The sequence below is a fragment of the Cladophialophora immunda genome, assembly GCF_000835495.1.
Source record: "Cladophialophora immunda strain CBS 83496 unplaced genomic scaffold supercont1.7, whole genome shotgun sequence".
NCBI classification, from domain to species: domain Eukaryota; kingdom Fungi; phylum Ascomycota; class Eurotiomycetes; order Chaetothyriales; family Herpotrichiellaceae; genus Cladophialophora; species Cladophialophora immunda.
In genome coordinates, this window is record NW_015622547.1 from 260,038 (window position 1) to 279,268 (window position 19,231).

The 19,231-nt window shown below is 56.2% G+C and overlaps 5 protein-coding genes across 5 annotated transcripts; 3 read left to right on the plus strand and 2 right to left on the minus strand.

The window, feature by feature from the left end:
* Window positions 1–1,422: 1,422 nt before the first annotated feature.
* PV07_10921 (uncharacterized protein) lies at window positions 1,423–3,383 on the minus strand. The gene has a single exon (XM_016398298.1). It carries the CDS (start codon window positions 2,969–2,971, stop codon window positions 1,793–1,795), a length of 1,179 nt encoding a protein of 392 aa, XP_016242860.1. The 5' UTR covers window positions 2,972–3,383; the 3' UTR covers window positions 1,423–1,792.
* Window positions 3,384–4,002: 619 nt separating this feature from the next.
* PV07_10922 (uncharacterized protein) lies at window positions 4,003–6,056 on the minus strand. The gene is made up of 4 exons (XM_016398299.1): window positions 5,703–6,056; window positions 5,329–5,627; window positions 5,133–5,272; window positions 4,003–5,064 (listed from the first exon to the last, which is right to left on the minus strand). Exons 1-4 carry the CDS (start codon window positions 6,015–6,017, stop codon window positions 4,163–4,165), a joined length of 1,656 nt encoding a protein of 551 aa, XP_016242861.1. The 5' UTR covers window positions 6,018–6,056; the 3' UTR covers window positions 4,003–4,162.
* Window positions 6,057–7,186: 1,130 nt separating this feature from the next.
* Window positions 7,187–9,194, plus strand: PV07_10923 (uncharacterized protein; the record flags this gene model as incomplete). Its single annotated transcript, XM_016398300.1, has 1 exon — window positions 7,187–9,194. One exon carries the CDS (start codon window positions 7,187–7,189, stop codon window positions 8,690–8,692), a length of 1,506 nt encoding a protein of 501 aa, XP_016242862.1. The 3' UTR covers window positions 8,693–9,194.
* Window positions 9,195–11,612: 2,418 nt separating this feature from the next.
* Window positions 11,613–13,585, plus strand: PV07_10924 (uncharacterized protein; the record flags this gene model as incomplete). The annotated part of the gene is made up of 1 exon (XM_016398301.1): window positions 11,613–13,585. The coding sequence occupies exon 1, from the start codon at window positions 11,813–11,815 to the stop codon at window positions 13,583–13,585; it is 1,773 nt and encodes a 590-aa protein (XP_016242863.1). The 5' UTR covers window positions 11,613–11,812.
* Window positions 13,586–16,648: 3,063 nt separating this feature from the next.
* Window positions 16,649–18,156, plus strand: PV07_10925 (allophanate hydrolase; the record flags this gene model as incomplete). The annotated part of the gene is made up of 1 exon (XM_016398302.1): window positions 16,649–18,156. The coding sequence occupies one exon, from the start codon at window positions 16,649–16,651 to the stop codon at window positions 18,062–18,064; it is 1,416 nt and encodes a 471-aa protein (XP_016242864.1). The 3' UTR covers window positions 18,065–18,156.
* Between the last annotated feature and the right edge of the window lie 1,075 nt (window positions 18,157–19,231).

Consider the following 19,231-nt stretch of genomic DNA (forward strand, 5'->3'; position numbering starts at 1 on the left):
CGAGTAGTTGGATTCGCTGCAACAGAGCCATGATCAAAAGGTAAAGATGTACACAATTGAACGTTAAATGTCAGCACCAGGGATATACTTTGTCAACCAGCTCTGTTACGGTCAAACAAACCAATACCAGAGCGGTACTCTGCAGCTCGAAGTTGGTGGCACAGCAGATGCCTCCTTGGATCACAGCCTCGCTTCATGCCACAAGGCTGCAAATGCCTTAAAGCGGCCAGCCCGTCCCCGCAACTTTCCCCGACCAAAATAATTTTTCCACAAGGGCGACAATCCTGCCTACATACTGATTACCACTTTAGACGCTCATCACCACAGCTCCCTTGGGTATCACTCTATTTCGAACTATGGTTCGTAAACTCAAGCACCACGAGCAGCGGCTCCTCCGCAAAGTCGACCTCCTCACCTACAAATCCGACGGTCCTTCCCACCGCGAAGCTGCGGTTCGGCGGCGCTACCACTTAACCCACCCGCTCGACTATTCCAAATACAATGCTCTGTGCGGTCGACTGAGACAACTCGCGCACTTGCTGTCGAATCTCGAGCCCACGGACCCATATCGTGTGGAGATGGAGACTGTCATGTTAGAGAAACTCCACCAGATCGGGATCTTGAGGCAGAACCGCAGCCAGGGCGCCGGGCTGTCTTCTGTGGAAAAGGACGTGACAGTCAGTGCCTTCTGTCGTCGCCGCTTGGGCATTGTGATGGTTCGCATCGGTATGGTGGAACATGTCGCCACGGCACACAAATTTGTTGAGCAAGGGCATGTACGAGTGGGCACTGAAGTGGTTACTGACCCGGCCTTCCTCGTGTCGAGGGGCATGGAGGACTTTGTCACCTGGGTGGATGGAAGCAAAGTGAAGAGGCAGGTTTTGGAATACAGGGAAAAATTGGACGACTTTGACTTGCTGTGAGGTGATGAAGAAATGGAACTCCAGACTTGTTGAAGGTATGCGAACACCATGCGATCGAAGCCGGAAACACACCAAATTAGGGCACGGCTTTAGGAGCTTCTGCTGTCTAAGCTGGGGAGAAAATGGGGATCGAACAGGGCCATGCAAGTGTTACGGCATACGATGCGCAGGTGTCTCAGCACGACTGGCCACCTTCACTCCAGGCGGAGGCTCGATATCTACGCCATGGCCAAACTGTCAACCCTGTTTTATTGAACGTCAGCAGGTCGGAACTGGTCGTGAACATCAGTTATGGAGGCAGTGTGAAGGTTCCTCGACCACGCGGAAAACAGTCAGCTGCACAACTCAGTAACCCTTGCAGTGGCGAAGCAGCCGGACTACGCTGCACCTGTCCTCGAAGTCGCCGCCCAGTGACAAGGACTGACAAATGCGTTATTGAAAGCCTATGCGAGAAAAGAAACGCGCAGTGACCGAAGCCCGAAGTGAGCTTCGTGCGGGAGAGATTGGTTCCAGCAACCACGAGAGCCGTGTGGCCCTTTTCTTGCGGCGCTACGCCAGATTATCTCCCATGACTTCCTATGGGCAATTACATACGACTTCCAAGTCTCAGATCTCTCTGTCTGGCTGATTACTTGGGTATCTTCAGGTTCTCCTAGAAATAATTTGGGGCATTACATGTTGTCATATTCTCGGATATGTTGACCGTGCCCGGCACATAGCAACAAAAAGAAAAGACTGCCAGAGCAACCGCCGTGCCCACGAACAATGCAATATGAGGATGTTGCAGAAGAACATATCATGGAGCTGGATTCGATCAGGGCCCCCGCCTCCGATGGGGATCAGAAGCCCAAGGCCGATGCCAGTTGTTGTTATAAATCGAAGCACGACCATTTCCGAGCTTTGACCTTGTCCTCTTCCCCTTCTTTGGAATTTCTGGTTCTGGTTTTCCGACAGTGGGCGTCTCCCTCTTCCGCTCCCACTTCCACTTCCACTTTCATCCTGGGGTCGCCCTTCTCGATTTCAAAGTCGCTAACTTCGGGGACCTTGCCGTTGTCGTCCCCCTCTTCTTGGTGCCCTGCGTCGTCGCTATCGTCATCGCTGACGTCCAACCGAAACCTCCTCACACTGTCTCCGTCGCATTCACCTGTGAAGAACCCTCTCCTACCATCCTTGGTACGGAGACATCGGGGTAGGACTCGGCGCAGGAAACCCCGGAACCCGCTGTGCGCGCGGTCGATTTTCTGGTATTCGACGCGTCGCGTAGCATTGGAGGTCCAGGATATCACGGTATCCAGGGTCGGTCTTTCTGGGATCGCGGTGGGTGGAGCAGAAATTGACTCGGACCGACGGGTTTGGATTTTGGACATCTGTGGTGTGGTATCCGAGCGCAGAATTGGAGAGCGATCACTTCCGCTCGCTGGAAGAGCGTACGAGTATCCGTAAGTATATGGATATTGTGTTGACCGTTCCCGGTTTTGGTATTCGACGGCGGTCAGCTTTGCGTCGATCTTTTCACAAATGCGCCGGATACTGTCCTGGTCCGGGGCGTCTTCGGGGATCATGGATGCATGCCGGGTTGTTGTCCGCGACGTCGAAACGCTCGGCAGAGGCGTGATGTCCCGACTCAAGGCCAAAACTCCGTCCAGCGAGGAGAAAAGCTGGCAGCTCTGGCGATGCAGCGTTATGGAATCCGTACGTGATCGATGCCGTTTCCTTGCAAGACTGCTCTGCCGGGAGGGAATGGAAACGGAGTTGTGCCGCGAGTGTCTGGGGCTGGGTCGAGGATGGGATGTCTTGGAAGCCATGGAAGACTGGGAGCAAACCGTCCTGGATCGGTGCCTCTTACTCACGGGTTGATGATGGACCAAACAATCTGCTGTTTTGGTGGCCTTTTGGGACGAGGAGGTCCAGCCCTTGGAGCTCTGTTTGGTGACGTTGGAAATGGCGGAGTGGAAGGACTCGGTATCGGATACCTCAACAGGATCGTCACAAGGGGTCGTCATATCGTACCGTACGCTCATAATTCGTATCGTCGTCATGTCATTCATCGATGTTAAGTGTAAAAATGCAGGGTGGTATAGCTGGAGTAGCGATTCCTCTGAGGGTCTGGCGTCCCCAAGATGTGGCAATACGTGACTGGACGAGAGCCTTCTGGTCGTTTGAGCCCTATAGAACAAAGGAAAAGCAGCGTGCGCAAAGTCTCTCTTTCCGTCACCAGGGCGAGTCAGTTCGGGTTCGTGAAGCAGGCATTGACAGCGAGGACCAGCTCGGCGTCCTCATGCAGAGTGCTTTATATCCATACCCCGTGCAGCACCCACGATGGCCCTCTGTGGGCGTTCAGACATCTTGAAACACAAAAGAGGAGAGGAGCGAATGCAGGGTATTGGGAGACCGAAAAGCCATCAAATAAATTTAATTTCGATAAAAGTCCCAGCTTTTTCTGAGGAGGGTTGCTAATCCAGTAGGTCATCTGTCACCAGGCCAAACCTGCAGCGAAGTGGCACTGGCCCTTGGGTCGGAGTCACCTCTTTGGGAAGAGCAGATTTGCCCGCCCAAGGGAGGAATGTAGCAGGGCGGTCCATTGATCTTTGGTGGGACGCTTGTGCGAGTCTAAGCCTCGAAGGCGAGAGGGGGGAGTTTTGCCGCCACCTCGAGGTGGTGCTTCCGATTTCGCGGTGGCCCTGGATGGCAGTGGACGAGAGGCCGTGGGCTCTTGTTCCCTCTGGGAACCCCAGTGGGCGCTTGTGGGCGGTTGGTGATGCATGGACACGGAGAGGCAAAGCGGGAATCGCAGAGGTCGGGCATTAGATCTCCGACATAGGTAGGTATGTCGGTATGTCGCCATTGGCGGTGAAACACCAGACAAAAGAAGCCTAGGGATCAAATTGCAGGCCATGTGATAGACGGAGAGGAAAAGCGGAGGTGGGCGACGAGGTCGGCGGTGTGGTTGGCAGCAGGATGTGCTAGACTCCTCAAAGTTTGGTCCTCCTCTTGCAGATGGATCATAGATGGAACTGGCGGCATGGCAGAGACGGGCAATAGATTGACAGAGACTGGCGCAGGCTCTCGCAGATTGGCGCAGATTGGCGACGGATTGGTCATGGTGTTGCAGGTGGTTGCAGGTGTCGCAGTCTTAATCGCACACCGCCTTGTGCCACCTCCCCCTCGCTCCAATTACACCCTTCTCCTACACACTATTACCTACAGCGGCTAGCTACTATTAGGGACGCCCAGGCTCTTCACCGAGAATGTGCTTTGTGCTTCCACTTCTCCCATGACCGGCTCACAGACGGCACCGCGACGACCATCGACACCAGCGTGGCAGCTGATCCACACGCCATCGGCACCAGGTGACTGTCCTTGCAGCCTTGTAGGTACGACATCAGGATCCCCTGGAGGTGCTTCTTGCCAAACAGCCGCCGGATTTCGGTGGCTCCCGTATTGACCACCGTCTCAGGGTTCACTTGGGGCGCGTTGTGGCCCAGGGCCGAGACTAGCCCGTTGGTGAAGGCGGCTTCGGTCGCAGCGATGAAGATGGAGGCTCCCACGTTCTCGCAGAATAGCGTCAACGAGGTCACCGCGGCCATATCCTCGATTCCCACTGCTGCCTGGTTTGCGATCATGGGCACCTGGAGAGCAAGACCAACACCCATGCCTGTGAGGATCTCGAAGCCGATCCACGACCCGAGACCAGCGTTGGCGTCCAGAGTGTGAACCATGACTACCCCCAGCGTTCCTGCGAGTGCGCCAACTACAAAGAAAGGCGTGTAGTGCCGCCAAAAGGTCAGCAGCCCGTTGGCGACGAAGGTGCATGCAGACACGGCCAGGATTAACGGTATCAGTCGAAGCCCACTTTCTGACGCGGATGCATTGCCGACGGATTGGAATTGAATAGGCAGCGCAAACGAGAGCGGGAAGAACAGGCCGGCAATGAAAAACTGAAACACCAGGCTGACAACAATCGACCGTTTCTTCAAGAGATGTGCCTGGATCATGGCTCGACTGCCCATCTGCCACTCGTTGACGCTGAAGATGATGAGGAGAGCCACAAAGCCTGCCAGGCTGGTGATGACGTGCCAATTGCTCCACGGGGATGAGACTCCTCCTTTCTCCAGTGCGAGCACCAGGCAAACCATCGAACCTGTACCCAATCCGCGTGTTAGTCGAATTATCGCAGCAACTTGGGTTCTAGCAAAAGAAGGTGCCTACCCAACACAAGTAGGCTGCCGGCGAGATCCAGCGAGAACAGTTTCTCCCTCAAAGAGACCTGTACGGATTCAGGCAGCGAAGGCATCTTGACCGTGAGAGCCGTGGTAGTCGCCGCCATAGCCCCAACGGGTAAACTTATCCTGAGAATAGCATCAGTCTTCGCGGCTTAGAAAAAATTGTAGGAGACGGCGCCCACCAGAAACACCATCTCCAGCCAGGCCCGTCAGTGAGGACGCCTCCCAAGAGGGGCCCAACCACACTCGCACAACCAAATGTGAAGCCCAGGACTCCCATGTACGCGGATCTGTACTGTGGTTTCGCGCTGAATGCAATTATGATGAATGCTCCTGTCATGGCTCCACCGCCACCCATTCCAGCAATGACCCTCCCCAAGATCAGGACTGAGCTGCTGGGAGCTACCGCACATATCACATTGCCCAGCTCGAAGATGGAGACGGTGAGCAAGAAGGTCCATTTAAACGGGAAATATTTGTACTGTTGGTTTCAGTGACGGTTAGCTATCAAAGTCGCCTCCCAGTCTGGAGAGTAACTCGAGGACTGCCTACTTACAGCCTTGCCCCATGTCGACTGAAAAGCAGCGTTTGTGATGGTGTAGGCCGATCCGTACCAGCCCACGTCCTTGACGGTGCCGAATTGATCCGTGATCCTGGGGATGGCGGTCGAGATGATGGACGTGTCTAGGGCAGACAGGAAAATAGTAAACACCAGTCCAATGGTCAGAAGGACAAACCGTAGCCCGGTGGGATAGTCATGATCCCGCTGCTGCTGCGAAGGCGTGTCGGGATTCTGACCTGCACCTGTGGTGGTCGTTGGGTGCTGAAGCTCGAACCCTTCGCTGTCCTCGGTCGTCCGCTGGGTGGCCATAGCTCTCTCAGCTAATGACAGGAGATACAGGCAACTGGGAATCGAGCCGACAAGGAAATGAGCTGGTGGTAAATAGAGCGAACTCGAGAGAGATGGTGAGTCAACGGCGTCCCACTGCGTGTCCCATTGGACGGCTGGTTACCGAGCGACAAGGTGAAGTCCGCTATTGTGATTATGATTGACTAAGCATCGGCCGACAGCGAAATGTAACGCTTCTTGCATGGGACACACACGAGGAGCACCGTACTCTATGCAGAGCAGCATTACACGGTACCTCACCCCCAGTCTACCTAGTTCTTTGTGTGATCTTTTGTTCCCGGTGCCATGGTGCAGAGTATCGGTTGGATAGGCTTTGGTCTAGCGCAAGGTCTGTCGTGATTATCGGATCGTCAACCCTAATGCTAGTCTCCTTGTTAATGTTGAATTTCCTTTGTGTTTGCTCTAGTTAGCGTTTGCATTGAGTGAACCCTGTCGTTAGGATCAGTCACTCCAGACATACGACGTATATAGATAGATACTGAGTATTCCAGCCTTGTATTGCCCAGCTTGACGACTAAAAGGGGTAAGCCACAAGGCAAATCTGGAATAGCACAACGCTGCCCTATGCATCTACCCCGCCCTGCACGGTCTTGGCAATCGGGGGCTGGATTGCGCCCCAGATGCCATCGAGCCATGCTCCAGGTCACCAGCTCCCCAGCGCGCCAACCTAACTCTTCATCCTCTACCTCCCTCACAGCCTTTCAGAGTGTCAATCCTCGTGCCCTTCGCGTGAGACCAGAGACAGACAATCGTGCTCTCCAGGTCTGTATACCGAGGCGAGTCAAATGCCCGCCACAATCGCGACCTTCTCTTATAGCAGGAGTGGACAGCCTGCGGAGCCACCTAAATCGAGAACGAAGAGCGGTGTGTTATCGTTTTCAATCTTGGTTAAGGCACATCATACAGTTGCTGACGCAAAACCCCACAGGATGTCTGACTTGTCGCGGAGCAAAGGTGAAATGCAGCGAAGAAAGGCCAGAATGTCATCGTGTACGAGTACCTCTGCGCTGCTTTTTTGTTGCTGAGAGATGGACTGACCTCTTCTCCAGTGTGGGAGACTCAGTCGGGTTTGCGTCTACCCGGACGCTGATCCCTTCCAAGAGCCTCCTCCGAAGAGGATTCGTACGAGTATGGATCAAGAGGGTCTGCCTGTCAATGCCACGGCCACAACCCAAGACGGTCTCCCTGCACTTGACGACTTCCCGCTCTCTCCGTTCGTCACGTACGAAGCTTGGTCACAATCTACATTCGACCTGGCTTCGGGGTTACGACTGGACGAGGGCGTGGACTTTCCTGCTTCCGACCCAAACCTGGATCCCTTACTCGCAGCACCCAGGCTTTCCATTCAGTCGCTCGTGTCGGCGCCAAATGGTACATACAGGGATATTCAACCGAATCCTATGGCAGAGTCTAGCTCGCCGGCTGTGCCAGGTCCCACCGGACATCCTTACTTTGTCGAGAAAGTAGACTTTCCTTTCATCTCCACATTTGATGGCGAGAATTGGACTCGCATCAAGCGCTACATGGTCATGCTGAGCGCTCGGAGTTCCGTCGTAGCTTCTGCCATCTCTGCAGTCGAGGCACTCTACGAAGCAGAAGAACTCGGGAATGAGACGTCCAATGCCGTTGCACTCTACTACACAGCCAAATCAGAGCACGCGAGATTGCTGCGGTTCCAGACGCCCGATCTCGAAGTCACATTCATCGTCATGGCGTTGCTGGCATGCTTCGAGGTGGTCTCTCAGCAAGACACCGTGCCTACGACGATGAAGTCGGAGGGCGATTTTGTGATTAAGCTCGAGCGCTGGATCCAGCAGCGGCCGTGGCCGCCAGTCGTATGCCGCATTGAGACGTGGCTGAAGCTGTTGCACGTCAAGGCTTTGCATCTTGGTGGAAGAGGCTTCATGTCAACCAAGGTCTGCCTTCTTTTTGCCCACAAGGCGGCTCCGACACCCAGTCTCATCTTCCTGGACCGTGACCCTCCTCCAGCGTCGATCCTCTATGATGGTCTAGCGTCTCCTCTGTTCGAATTCTACATCCAGACGCAGCAGATAGGGGCCGCAATCTGTGGTCTGAACCGACACCATCGCTCGAGAGGCACTTTGGCGGATGAGAGTGAGGTGGATCAGATGGCGTTGAAGATTCGGCAGCAACTTTCCTTGCTGCGACAGCAGGCACCGAGTCTTCTACGGCTAAGCCCCGTCCAGCTCCAGTCCCTGGTGCCCGAGTCGTTACTGGAGCAGTTGTCGACGCTCATAGATCTGTGCAACGCTGCATACCAGATTGAGATTGTCGATCTAGGCCGGGCACACGGCCAGTGGCTGACTCCCACGCCGGAGGCCCAGGAAGCGCTGCGGCAAGTGCGCCGGATCGTCGACGAGAACGTCACACGGAACAACGGCGCCGTGAACCCGGGATTCATGTGGCCCATTTTCTTCTATGCCCTCGAGGCCGACCAGGAGGGAGGCAACTGGGCCGTGCAGATGCTTCAATGCGTCCACAAGCCCATCTACCAGAGTGACTTCATGTCGCGCTTCCTGGCCGCCGTCGTGGAGCTGCAGTGCCAAAGATCTGACCGGGTTGATTGCCGCTATCTGTGTACGCAGAGATTCGGCGTGGCGCCACCCTTCATCTGATATGCAGCCGCGAGTGGGAGTCACGGAAAGCCTTCGGCCAGCAGGATGAGGCGAACAAGATGCAAAGTCCTTTTAAGGGAGAAAAAGAGGCTGTTGAGAATTATTCGAAATAGGTGTGGCAGAAACACTGGGTGTGCAGCCTCCAGCACCTTTTTATTTACAGAACAACTACCACCCCGAACGACAACTGCCGCCTTGGACCACGTTTAATCTTCGGTTTTCACGAATGTACAATGCTACTTATTGCCGGATCTTCTGGCGACTTCATTCCTTCTCGTACGTCTCGTCCAGAGCTGTGGCTTCGTACAGGCTCACGTGAGTCTTCGCGAACATCCTGGCCGGGGTCTTTTTGTGGAAGAGGATATCGAGCTCGGCGAATGTGCGCCCCTTGGGCTCTGGGATGCAGAAGAACGTGAACAGGACACTCAAGACACAAGTGCCTCCGTAGAAAAAGCCAGTCTTCGCACCCCACTTTCGAAATCGTCAGCATCAGGAAAAGCACATTTTTATATTCAGGAAGTGGACTCACGTTCCATGCGCCCGGGTTGAGCATGTATGGGGTGATGACGCCGGTGACGATGTTCAGGCAGTTATACGACGCGCGGGCCAGGACGATGGACTTACTCCGCAGGCGGACGGACGGGATCTCGGAGACGAGGCTGTAGCAGACGGGGCCGACGGAGACGTCGTAGAAGAAGGTGTAGACCAAGAGCAACGAGCCGACGCTCCAGGCGATGCCGGTCGTGGGAGGGTTCGACACGGCGCCCAGGATGCCGATGATGACGAGGAGCGTGGTCATGCAGGCCAGGCCGATCAGGTAGATGGTCCTGCGGCCCATGCGAGGGAGGAGGAACCAGGCGGTGAAGACGCCGACAATCCCCAGGGCGTACTGGCCGATCGCCATGTTGAAGGCCTCGTCGGTGGCCAGCCCGGCCTGCTTGTAAAAGTACGTCGAGTACGTGCTGGACGATGGTCAGCGTCCACGATGGTCATATAGTAAAAAGGATGGTCATATCAACGAGAGAGCATAACAAGGCTGGATGAACATACCGGAAACTGGCACCCGACAGCGTCTGGATCAGCCAGCAGCCACACGCAATGACGGTTCTGCGCAGATCGATGCCCCTGAAGCAGTCGAGGTACGTTGTCCCCGTGCCCAACTCCTTCTCGTGCTCGGTCGTGTACACCATCAGGGTGACGGCTTTGTCCAGGTCGACCGCCCCGTCCTTGGACGTGAGCCGAGCAAGGGCGGCTTTGGCGTCCGCGAGCCGGTTCTGCCTGACCAGCCACCATGGGGACTCGGGGGCCATGGAGATGCCGATGATGAGCGGAATCGGCCAAACCCACTGGAGGGCGAAGGGGCTGTTGGGCGGGGAGTTGATTAGCCGGCGATCCGTGGCATCGAAGGGGGAGATTTATATACTCACATCCGATACGCCCATTGATCGTCTCGTGTGAGCAGAGCACGCAGCACGCCGGAGGCAAGAAGCTGACCAAACACCTGAAGTCACAGTATCAGCCGTGGTCCTCGGATCCCTTACTCGGCGCTCACGTACCCAGCAAAGATTGACATATGTTGTGAGGTAGGCTCGCAGATGAGTCGGCGTGACCTCTGCGGCATAGGCGGTCGGAAGAGTTTGGAAGATACCCCCTTTTGTACCTGTTCAGCATGAATCCAGCGGCAGATGGGAGGGGCACGACTTACAGGGTATTCCCATCAGGATCTGGCCGACGAGCAGGACCTCGAGGCTCGGGGCGAAGAAGGGGATGAAGATGAGCCCGCAGATCAGAGCAAGCGCACCGAGCATTGTCTTCTTGAACCCAAAGCGCTCCGAGACGTATCCATTCAGCATCAGACCGAAGATCGAGCCCACGGTGGCTCCGTTGGAAAGGCCCGACTGCCAGGGCGCTGGGATCTGATTTGACCCGTCCGGCAATGGTTTGCCATATTTCTGCTGGAACGGAGGCAAGGCATAGAACGAACCCCTGATGCGCGGCGTCAGTGCTTGGTCAATGATGGCAACGGAGAAAAGAAGGTCCTTCGGCACGGACACTCACATCAACAGCAGGTCATAGCCTTCCATAATGATGGCGGTCGACAGAAGAACAGACCAACATATCGCCTTGGGGTACAGCTTGATGGACTTCAGCAGCCCCAGTTCCTGCTCGACATCTGCTGCCGCCTGAGCCTCTTGGATGACGGCCTTTTGGGCACTGAGCGGCTCGGCGTGAGCATCCACATGAGCTTTGACGTCCTCAACGTGGGCCATTGCGTCGAAGGGAGTGGAGGGAGAGCGACCGTTCACGCTGGGTCTTGACGGGCTCTACTGCGCAGACGCAAGCCAACTGATAGAGGGAGTGTGCGTGTGAGAGAAGGAAAGGACCCATGCAACCCTGGCCGAAAGGACGAAAAGTGCCGTTATATACCAGAGGAGCTAGCAGTGGCGAGCCGATCTCGTCCCCACGGGTCAAAGGTGGAGCGTATACAGGCACATGGACATGGACGTGGAATGTCTGGGGTACAGCCGGGTACTGTCCAGCATCCCCCATTTCCTGAAAGTGGACATTCGACTCTATTCGCTCTAGGCGTTCGTCCTGCCCGAGGTCTGGGCGATATTGCGAAGAAGGAAGGAAAAGACTAAAACTTCCTGCGTCGGCTCCGTCGCTTACGCTACGGGCGGAGGATGACCGTGCTATGCAACGATACAGGCCGAAAGAGGCAAAAAGAACAACCCAAATGCTCCTGTGGATCCTTTGCCGATCGGCTCTCGCTTGCCCGTCGCTTAGTGGTGGGCTTGCCGACGACATGGCGCTCTCTATCAGGCCATCTGACGAGAAGGGGTTTTTTCCTCGAACGAAACAATCTGATGGTGCCCACTGGCGGTGGAGTGCTTCTCGGCATGGTGGGACAAGAGCCGGTGTCAGAGGGCGGAAACAACTTCTGGTCCGCCTTCTGATGAGCCCAGCGAGGGGGCGAATGTCTGATACTATCCCAGAAGCCTGGCTACATGAGTGGCTTCTTCCTCAGGCATTGCTGGTGGTTCTATCAAACATCCCTTTTGTTGGAGACTTGGATATTCGATACTCCTGTACAGCAGACCTCGGATTTTATCAGCAGCCATGATCGAAGTTCTCCCTCAGCAGCATGAACAAAAGTGGTGGAAAGAAGCAGTGGTGTACCAGATCTACCCGGCGAGCTTCAAGGACAGCAACGGCGATGGGGTCGGAGACATCCCCGGCATCATGTCCAAGCTGGACTATATTCGCGACCTGGGCGTCGACGTGGTCTGGGTCTGCCCGCACTACAAGAGCCCGCAGGTCGACATGGGCTACGACATCCAGGACTACGAAGATATCCACGACCAGTACGGCACGCTCGAGCAGACCGTGGAGCTCATCAAGGCCGTGCACGACCGGGGCATGCGCATCATCTTCGACCTGGTCATCAACCACACGTCGAGTCTTCACTCCTGGTTCCAGGAATCGCGGTCGTCAAGAAACAACCCCAAGAGGGACTGGTATATCTGGCGCCCAGCCAAGTATGATGCAAACGGCAAGCGGTGCCGTCCGAACAACTGGCGGAGCAACTTCTCCAAACCCGCCTGGACCTGGGACGAGACCAGCCAAGAATACTATCTCCACCTGTACGCGCCCGAGCAACCAGACCTGAACTGGGAGAACAAGGAGTGCCGGCAGGCCATCTACCGGAGCGCCATCAGGTTCTGGCTGGACAAGGGTATCGACGGGTTCCGCATCGACACGGTCAATCTGTACTCGAAACACCCCGGCCTGCCCGACGCCCCGGTGGTCTATCCGGACAGCGAGTCGCAGCCGGCGATGATGTACTACGCCAACGGACCGCGCATGCAAGAGTATCTGAGCGAAATCAACGACATCCTCGGCGACTACGACACCATGACAGTGGGCGAGCTGCCGTACACGCCCCGCGAAGCCGACGTGATGGCGTACATCTCGGCGCGCAACAAGCAGCTGAACATGGTCTTCAACTTCGACGTGGTCGACCTGGGCCAGACCCCGGGGGCGCGCTTCATCCCGCGGCCCTTCACCACGCGCGACTTCAAGCGCGAGCTCTTCAAGTGGCAGTCGGTGATCGAAAACACCGACGCCTGGACGACCGTGTTCCTGGAGAACCACGACCAGGGCCGCTCCGTGTCGCGCTTTGCCTCGGATCTGCCCGAGCACCGCGTGCGCGCCGCACAGATGCTGGCCGTCATCCTGGCCACGCTGACGGGCACGCTGTTCATCTACCAGGGGCAGGAGATCGGGATGATCAACGCGCCACGCTCGTGGTCGGCCGACGAGTACAAGTGCATCAAGTCCGTGTCGCACCTGAGCGAAGTCCGAGAGAAGTCAAAGAGTGACCCCCACGCGCTCTCCGAGGCGCTGGACATCCTGCAAAAGATGGCGCGCGACCACGCCCGCGTGCCCATGCAGTGGGAAGGGCGAGAAGCCACCAATGCCGGCTTCTGCCCCGACGGGGTCACGCCGTGGATGAGCGTGCTGGAGTCCCATGAGGCGATCAACGTGGCGGACCAGGCGGGTCGTAAGGGCAGCGTGCTGGAGTTCTGGAAGCAGATGGTGCGGCTGCGGAAGGCGCACAAGGATGTCTTTGTGTACGGCAAGTTCCGTGAGGTTGAAGGCGACGACAACAACAACCCAGACGGACAAGACACGATCGTCTTCGTCAAGGAGGCGCCCGACGGGGCGAAATCCGTGACCGTGGCCAACATGTCCACAAAGGAGAAGGACTGGGCTCCTGCGGCCGTGCTGGAGGCGGGTCGAGACTTCAGCCTCGCCGTTGCAAATGTCGACGATCTCAAGGAGAATCGCTTGCAGCCGTTCGAGGCAAGGGTGTACATTTCGGCGGCGTAGCGCCTGTCGTCGTCTTTTTGCGGCTCGGAATCTAGAATAGTGAGATTAGCCTCTAATAGACTCCTTTTATGTCAAATGCCTCGTTGTTTTGGAGGATGTGTTGTTCCCTTTAAGAGGTTCTCAAAGACTTCATCCCCTATTCGATCCGCTATACCATCAGTGAAACCCTCGTCGATATTCCGTTTGGCTATCTCGCCATGGGCAGCTGTTCTCTCCTCGTGCTTTTGTCATAAGATGCAATAATGGCTCTGAGTGATTGGGACAGAGCTATAATGAAGTAGCCACATCACGGACAGTTCATGAGCTATGGAGCGTATACTAGTACGTAGCGGTGGGGATATCTAGGTACGAGCCTAGCTCGAAGAGGCAACACAGGGCCACCTTTGATTTGCCGGTCCAAGGTACTTCCGTCCACCCCGCAAACCCATCGACTTTGTAGTCAGATATACAAAACACCACCCGCCGTCGCAGGACAGGACCGAGGGTCAACTCAGGCCCAACCGCCGGAGGATCGTTGGAACCAGTCCACGACCACCACGCAATTGGATGCTCCAACGTCTCACAAAACCGCGGGGACCGACTCGACTCCCTCGACCCATTACTCCCAATTGTTCGACGATGCATGCACGTAATCACGGCTGTTGAGCTGGTCCTGGTAATAGCCCGATTTGTACGAAAGAGGCTTGTTGTGTCCTTCTTGACCACGGAGGAAGAAGGAGTTTGGACTAAACCTCTACAAGATCTGCCGGGTTTCACAGCTCGCGCTCTTTGGGGGGAAATATAATCACAGGGGGCCAGTGTGACCCGAGGTTCCCAGCCAGCATTTCCAATTCAGAATAATCAACAAGAGAGAAGAATCCTGCCCGAAAGCACACACGCACATACACACACATGATACAGCCAATCGTATGGGGTTGAAAGATGGCGCTGAAAATGGTCCAGGAGGTTTCGCTAGCAGCGGTGTCAAATTTAGGGCAGAGAATGCCGGTGCTTGACTAGGTTTTGTCGAGGTCTCGAAGGAACTGGAGATATAAAAGGGGTTCTCACAAGCACGCCCTCAGTCCACACTCCATGGGAGACGAACACTCGACAACAAAGGAAAAAATGGCAGACCTGAAAGAAATTCTGGTTCTGGGAGGAACAGGGGCCCAAGGAGCACCGGTTGTCAAGGGTGAGTTTTCTTCTCGTGTAGTGCTGTGTATATACCGTCCTTTCTCAATGAACCCCAAGCTTACGGCTCCCACGTACTAACCCCCCTGGGTAGCGCTCTCGTCCAGTGGTCGCTACCGGGCCCGAGTGCTCACGCGCAACCCGCGTTCCGAGCGGGCCAAGGCGCTCGGCACCCTCCCCAACGTCACCCTCGTCCAGGGCAGGCAGGACAGTCTGGGCGACCTGCACGGGGCCTTCGAGGGCGTGTACGGCGCGTGGGTCAACATCGACGGCTTCACGCTGGGGGAGAAGGACGAGCTCTTCTACGGCCTGCGGGCGTACGAGATCGCGCGACACGAAAAGGTCCGCCACTTCGTCTGGGCCAGCATCGACTATTCCCTGAAAAAGGCCGGGTGGGACGAAAAGTACCACTGTTGCCACAACGACGCCAAAGGGCGCATTGGAGGTAATGTTGTCGTTCTCCCTTCTTATCAGTGCCTAAGACGCACTGCCCAAGAGTCGCCGGAGTGACTGACCGGACCATGCAGACTTCATCCTCGCGCAAGGCCAAGCGGGGATGAAAACCTCGCTCTTCACAACCTGTCCTTACATGGACATGCTCTTCGAAGGCATGTTTGTGCCAGACCAAAAGCCCGATGGATCGCTGGTCTGGGCAAACCCCGCATGTAAGCACCTATGCCCAGCCCGGGGTGATTTTCTCCAGAAAGTACGGCCTTCTGACTGATCGCCAGCGGATGGGAAAATTCCACTTATCGCGCTGGACGACGTCGGTCCGTTCGTCCTGTGGATGTTTGACAACGTCGACCGGTCGGCGGGCATGGATCTCGAAGTTGCAACGGACCAGGTCAGCATGCAGGACATCGCCGACACGGCCGCACGAGTGACCGGGAGAGACGCTAGGTTCGTGCGCATGCCGATGGACGAGTATCTGCCCCAAGCCGAGCCCTATCCCGGCGCCCCGGCCAACTGGGGCGTGGGACCCAACGTCGCCACCGACGACGCGCTGATGAGCTGGAAGGACAACTTCAAGGCCTGGTGGCACTACTGGAGCGAAGGGTTCGGGGCGACCAGAGACATGGCCCTTCTCGACGAGATCAACCCAGATCGGATCAAAGGGCTGGAGGCGTGGATGAGGAAAGTAGGCTACGATGGCGAGAGGCGGCCGGTGCTGAAGGACGCGCAGGACTTGAAGAGCTCGGCGTTGAGCGACGTCCTCTTTAGCGTTCGTGGATGAGCCATTGAACTGTCAGCGGTCTTACCCTCAATTCTGCCGAGACTTGACTGATTTGCAGCCCATAGACGAGAGGAGAAGAGTGGTAACGTCCCTAAAGAACTGCTCATCACCGGTGCCTCTCTGGTTATCTCTCGCATGCCTGTGGGGTCTGTGGTAGCTCACGATTACCTGGCCGCTTCTGCATCACGGGATAGAAAGTGTCATGGGGTAGGTATGTCGTAGTGAGTAGGTATATGTAACCAGCAAAAGTTGCACCGAGCCTCAGGCACTTTGTCAGGACAGGGGAAAACTGTCCAGGCTTGGCGATATACCTTCTTGGTACTAGCGTCATGTGGCGGCCCATAAAGCACGTGATGGAGACCCGCTCGCATAACGCCCTTCCGCGCCAAGGCTGCACTACTCGGCGAGGTTGGTACTATCGGGCGACAGCCGAACGACCTCCACTGCTGGGTTCAGGTGTCGGAGGATTTCCGACGGCATTCGACAAACAGTCACGGCTCTGACACCACGCACGCATTGATAACAGGACGATAATATGGCAGCATATCTTGCAAAGCTGGCATGGTCGTGAGACCCGCAAAGGGATGCTCTCACTGTTCTCAGACACACCACCAGTGCTTCTGCACGTGCATTGAGCCAACGGCCACAACTCGCCAGTGATGAGCTCGTCGTCTTCTCCGACAATATCGAGCCTCGACCTCGTCGACTTGCGCGCACACTATGCCGTCCGGAGACTCTCGCCAGTCGATGTTGTGCGACACGTCTATCAAAAGATATCCTCCTACCAGAAGCATGATCCGGCCGTCTGGATCTACCTGGTCCCCGAGTCGGAAGCACTGAGACGCGCAGAGGAGCTGGTGGACAAGTATTATGGCTCCGACCTCCCTCTCCCGCCGCTGTTCGGGATCCCCTTCTCTGTCAAAGATTCAGTTGACATTAGTGGCCTGCCGACAACGCTAGCCTGTCCGACGTTCGCATATACAGCTGCAGAAACCGCACCAGTCATTTCGAGAATCCTTGCTGCGGGCGGGATCCTTGTTGGCAAAACCAATCTCGACCAGTTTGCGACAGGGCTGGCCGGTGTGCGGTCCCCTTACGGGGCCCCTCGCTGCGTCTTCGACGCCGATTACATCTCGGGCGGAAGCTCGTCGGGCTCGGTGGTGAGCGTTGGCGCATCCTTGGTCTCCTTCACCGTCTGCACCGACACGGGAGGCAGCACAAGGGTCCCGGCGGCGCTCAACGGCGTCGTCGGCCTCAAACCCACGCTGGGGACCATCAGCACCGAGGGCTTGTTTCCCGCGTGCAAGAACATCGACTGTGTCTGTGCGATGGCCAGAACGATGGATGATGTCGAGGTGGTCTGGACGGTGATGAAGGCGTTTGACGAGCGTGACGTGTACGCCCGCCAGGAGCTGCCCACGTGGAATCCCTGGAAGAACCCAGTGCGGTTTGCCATCCCACCAGAAGATCTCTTGCGCGACATATCGCCTGTGTATGCTAGCCTTTTCCAAGCCTTGGTCGCGGCTCTCAGGGACCGCAAAGATTGGTGCGTTGAAGCAACAGGATTCGACTATGCGCCCTTCGCCGCCGCGAACCAGATGCTATACGACTCGTCGATCGTGACGCAACGCCTGCTCGCGTTCGAGCCGTACATAGCCTCGCACGGCCTGGGCTCGCTGGACCCGGCGATCCAGACGACGTTCCAGCAAGCGATGGACAACCAGTTCACCGCGGTGCGCGCGTACGAGGATATCTTCACGCTGGCGGGACACAAGCGGCAGGCGGAGATCCAGTTCCGGGAGCACGTCGACGTGCTGATTGTGCCGAGCACGGTGGACCACTTCACGGTGGCGCAGCTGGCCGCGGAGCCCATGGCGCGGAACAAGGCCATGGGCCGCTTCACCAACTTCGTCAACCTGCTGGACCTGGCCGCCGTCAGCGTCCCCGTGGGCTGGTGGCGGAACCCCAATGGGAGGAAACTGCCCTTCGGAGTCACGGTGGTCGGCCAGGCCGGGATGGACAAGGAGCTCATGGCCTTTGGGAAGGAGCTCATGAGGATGACGGCCGGAGAATAGTTAGTATCGCAAAAGGGCGGTGTTATCTTCAGAGGGGTATTCGCAATTGTGACTGTTCGGAGTGAGAAAGAAGGCAGAATCGGGGCCTCAATTCTAATTTCTGAAATCTCGACAACAACCATCTTGTGGATACAGAGAATAGTTTTTACATGAGTTGATTGTGTCCAGCATTGTACTACCCGGTGACAGTTATCCCTGCCAGACCAGGTAACATTACTTCCTTATCAGGACTGTTCATAGAGGGCATTTGGATACGGAATGGCCTGCAAGAACGGTGGCTTCATCTTCGATTCTGATCTAGCTTGCGACTCTGACATCGGTATGTATCTGCCTGCTCAAAATACAAATTCGGACGTAGAGCCCAACCTCCCTGCGAACTCTTTCAGTGTACAGCGTGTCGGTTATCAAGTAGTCAAAATGAGGGCGCCTCCTCCATCTTTCACGCACGGTTGCACACACATATATTTCTAACATGTCTCTGGCCCCTCCTTCTAGGCCATGTTGCCCACGAAGTGAGCATCGACCTGACCCTCAAATCCTTTCTTCTCACTCCCGGCGTTCTGGCCATCTTTCTCACTTTGGACGTCGTCGCCCCCGCCGCCCCTTGGCAGCATACCTGTAGTGAGCTCGGGATCGAGGCCATCAATCAAGTACAGCTTTCCCAGATCCTCGTCGTTGGTCTTGACAGGAACCGGCGAGACGGTTGTCAGGGCCAGATACAACAAAGCCGAAAAGGTGACCACGAGAACGTAGTTCCAGGAATACAGGTTCAGGATGCCTTTGTTGGTGATGTTGACCCCCATGGTCTGGAGCATACCCGGGAGCAATGGCGCCAGGGCCACGAACCAGGCCACAAAAGCACGCCAGTTGAATCCGTAGTCGTACCAGTATATCCCGTGGGGCTTGAAGAGATGGGAGATGTTGATGCCATAGCCACGGCGAACCCAGAAGTAGTCGGTCATCATAACGCCTGTCGTCGCGCCCAAGAAGAGGGTATAAGCACCCATAAAGGCAAGGAAGGTCGTGGCTTTGGCCTGAATCTGCCAGGGACAGATCGCGAACCCGATCACGGCACAAATAAACTGCCCTCGACGGATGTTGATGTATTTAGGGAATAGACCGGTGAGATCATTAGCAAAGGGGATCGAGTTTCCAGTCACGTTCGTC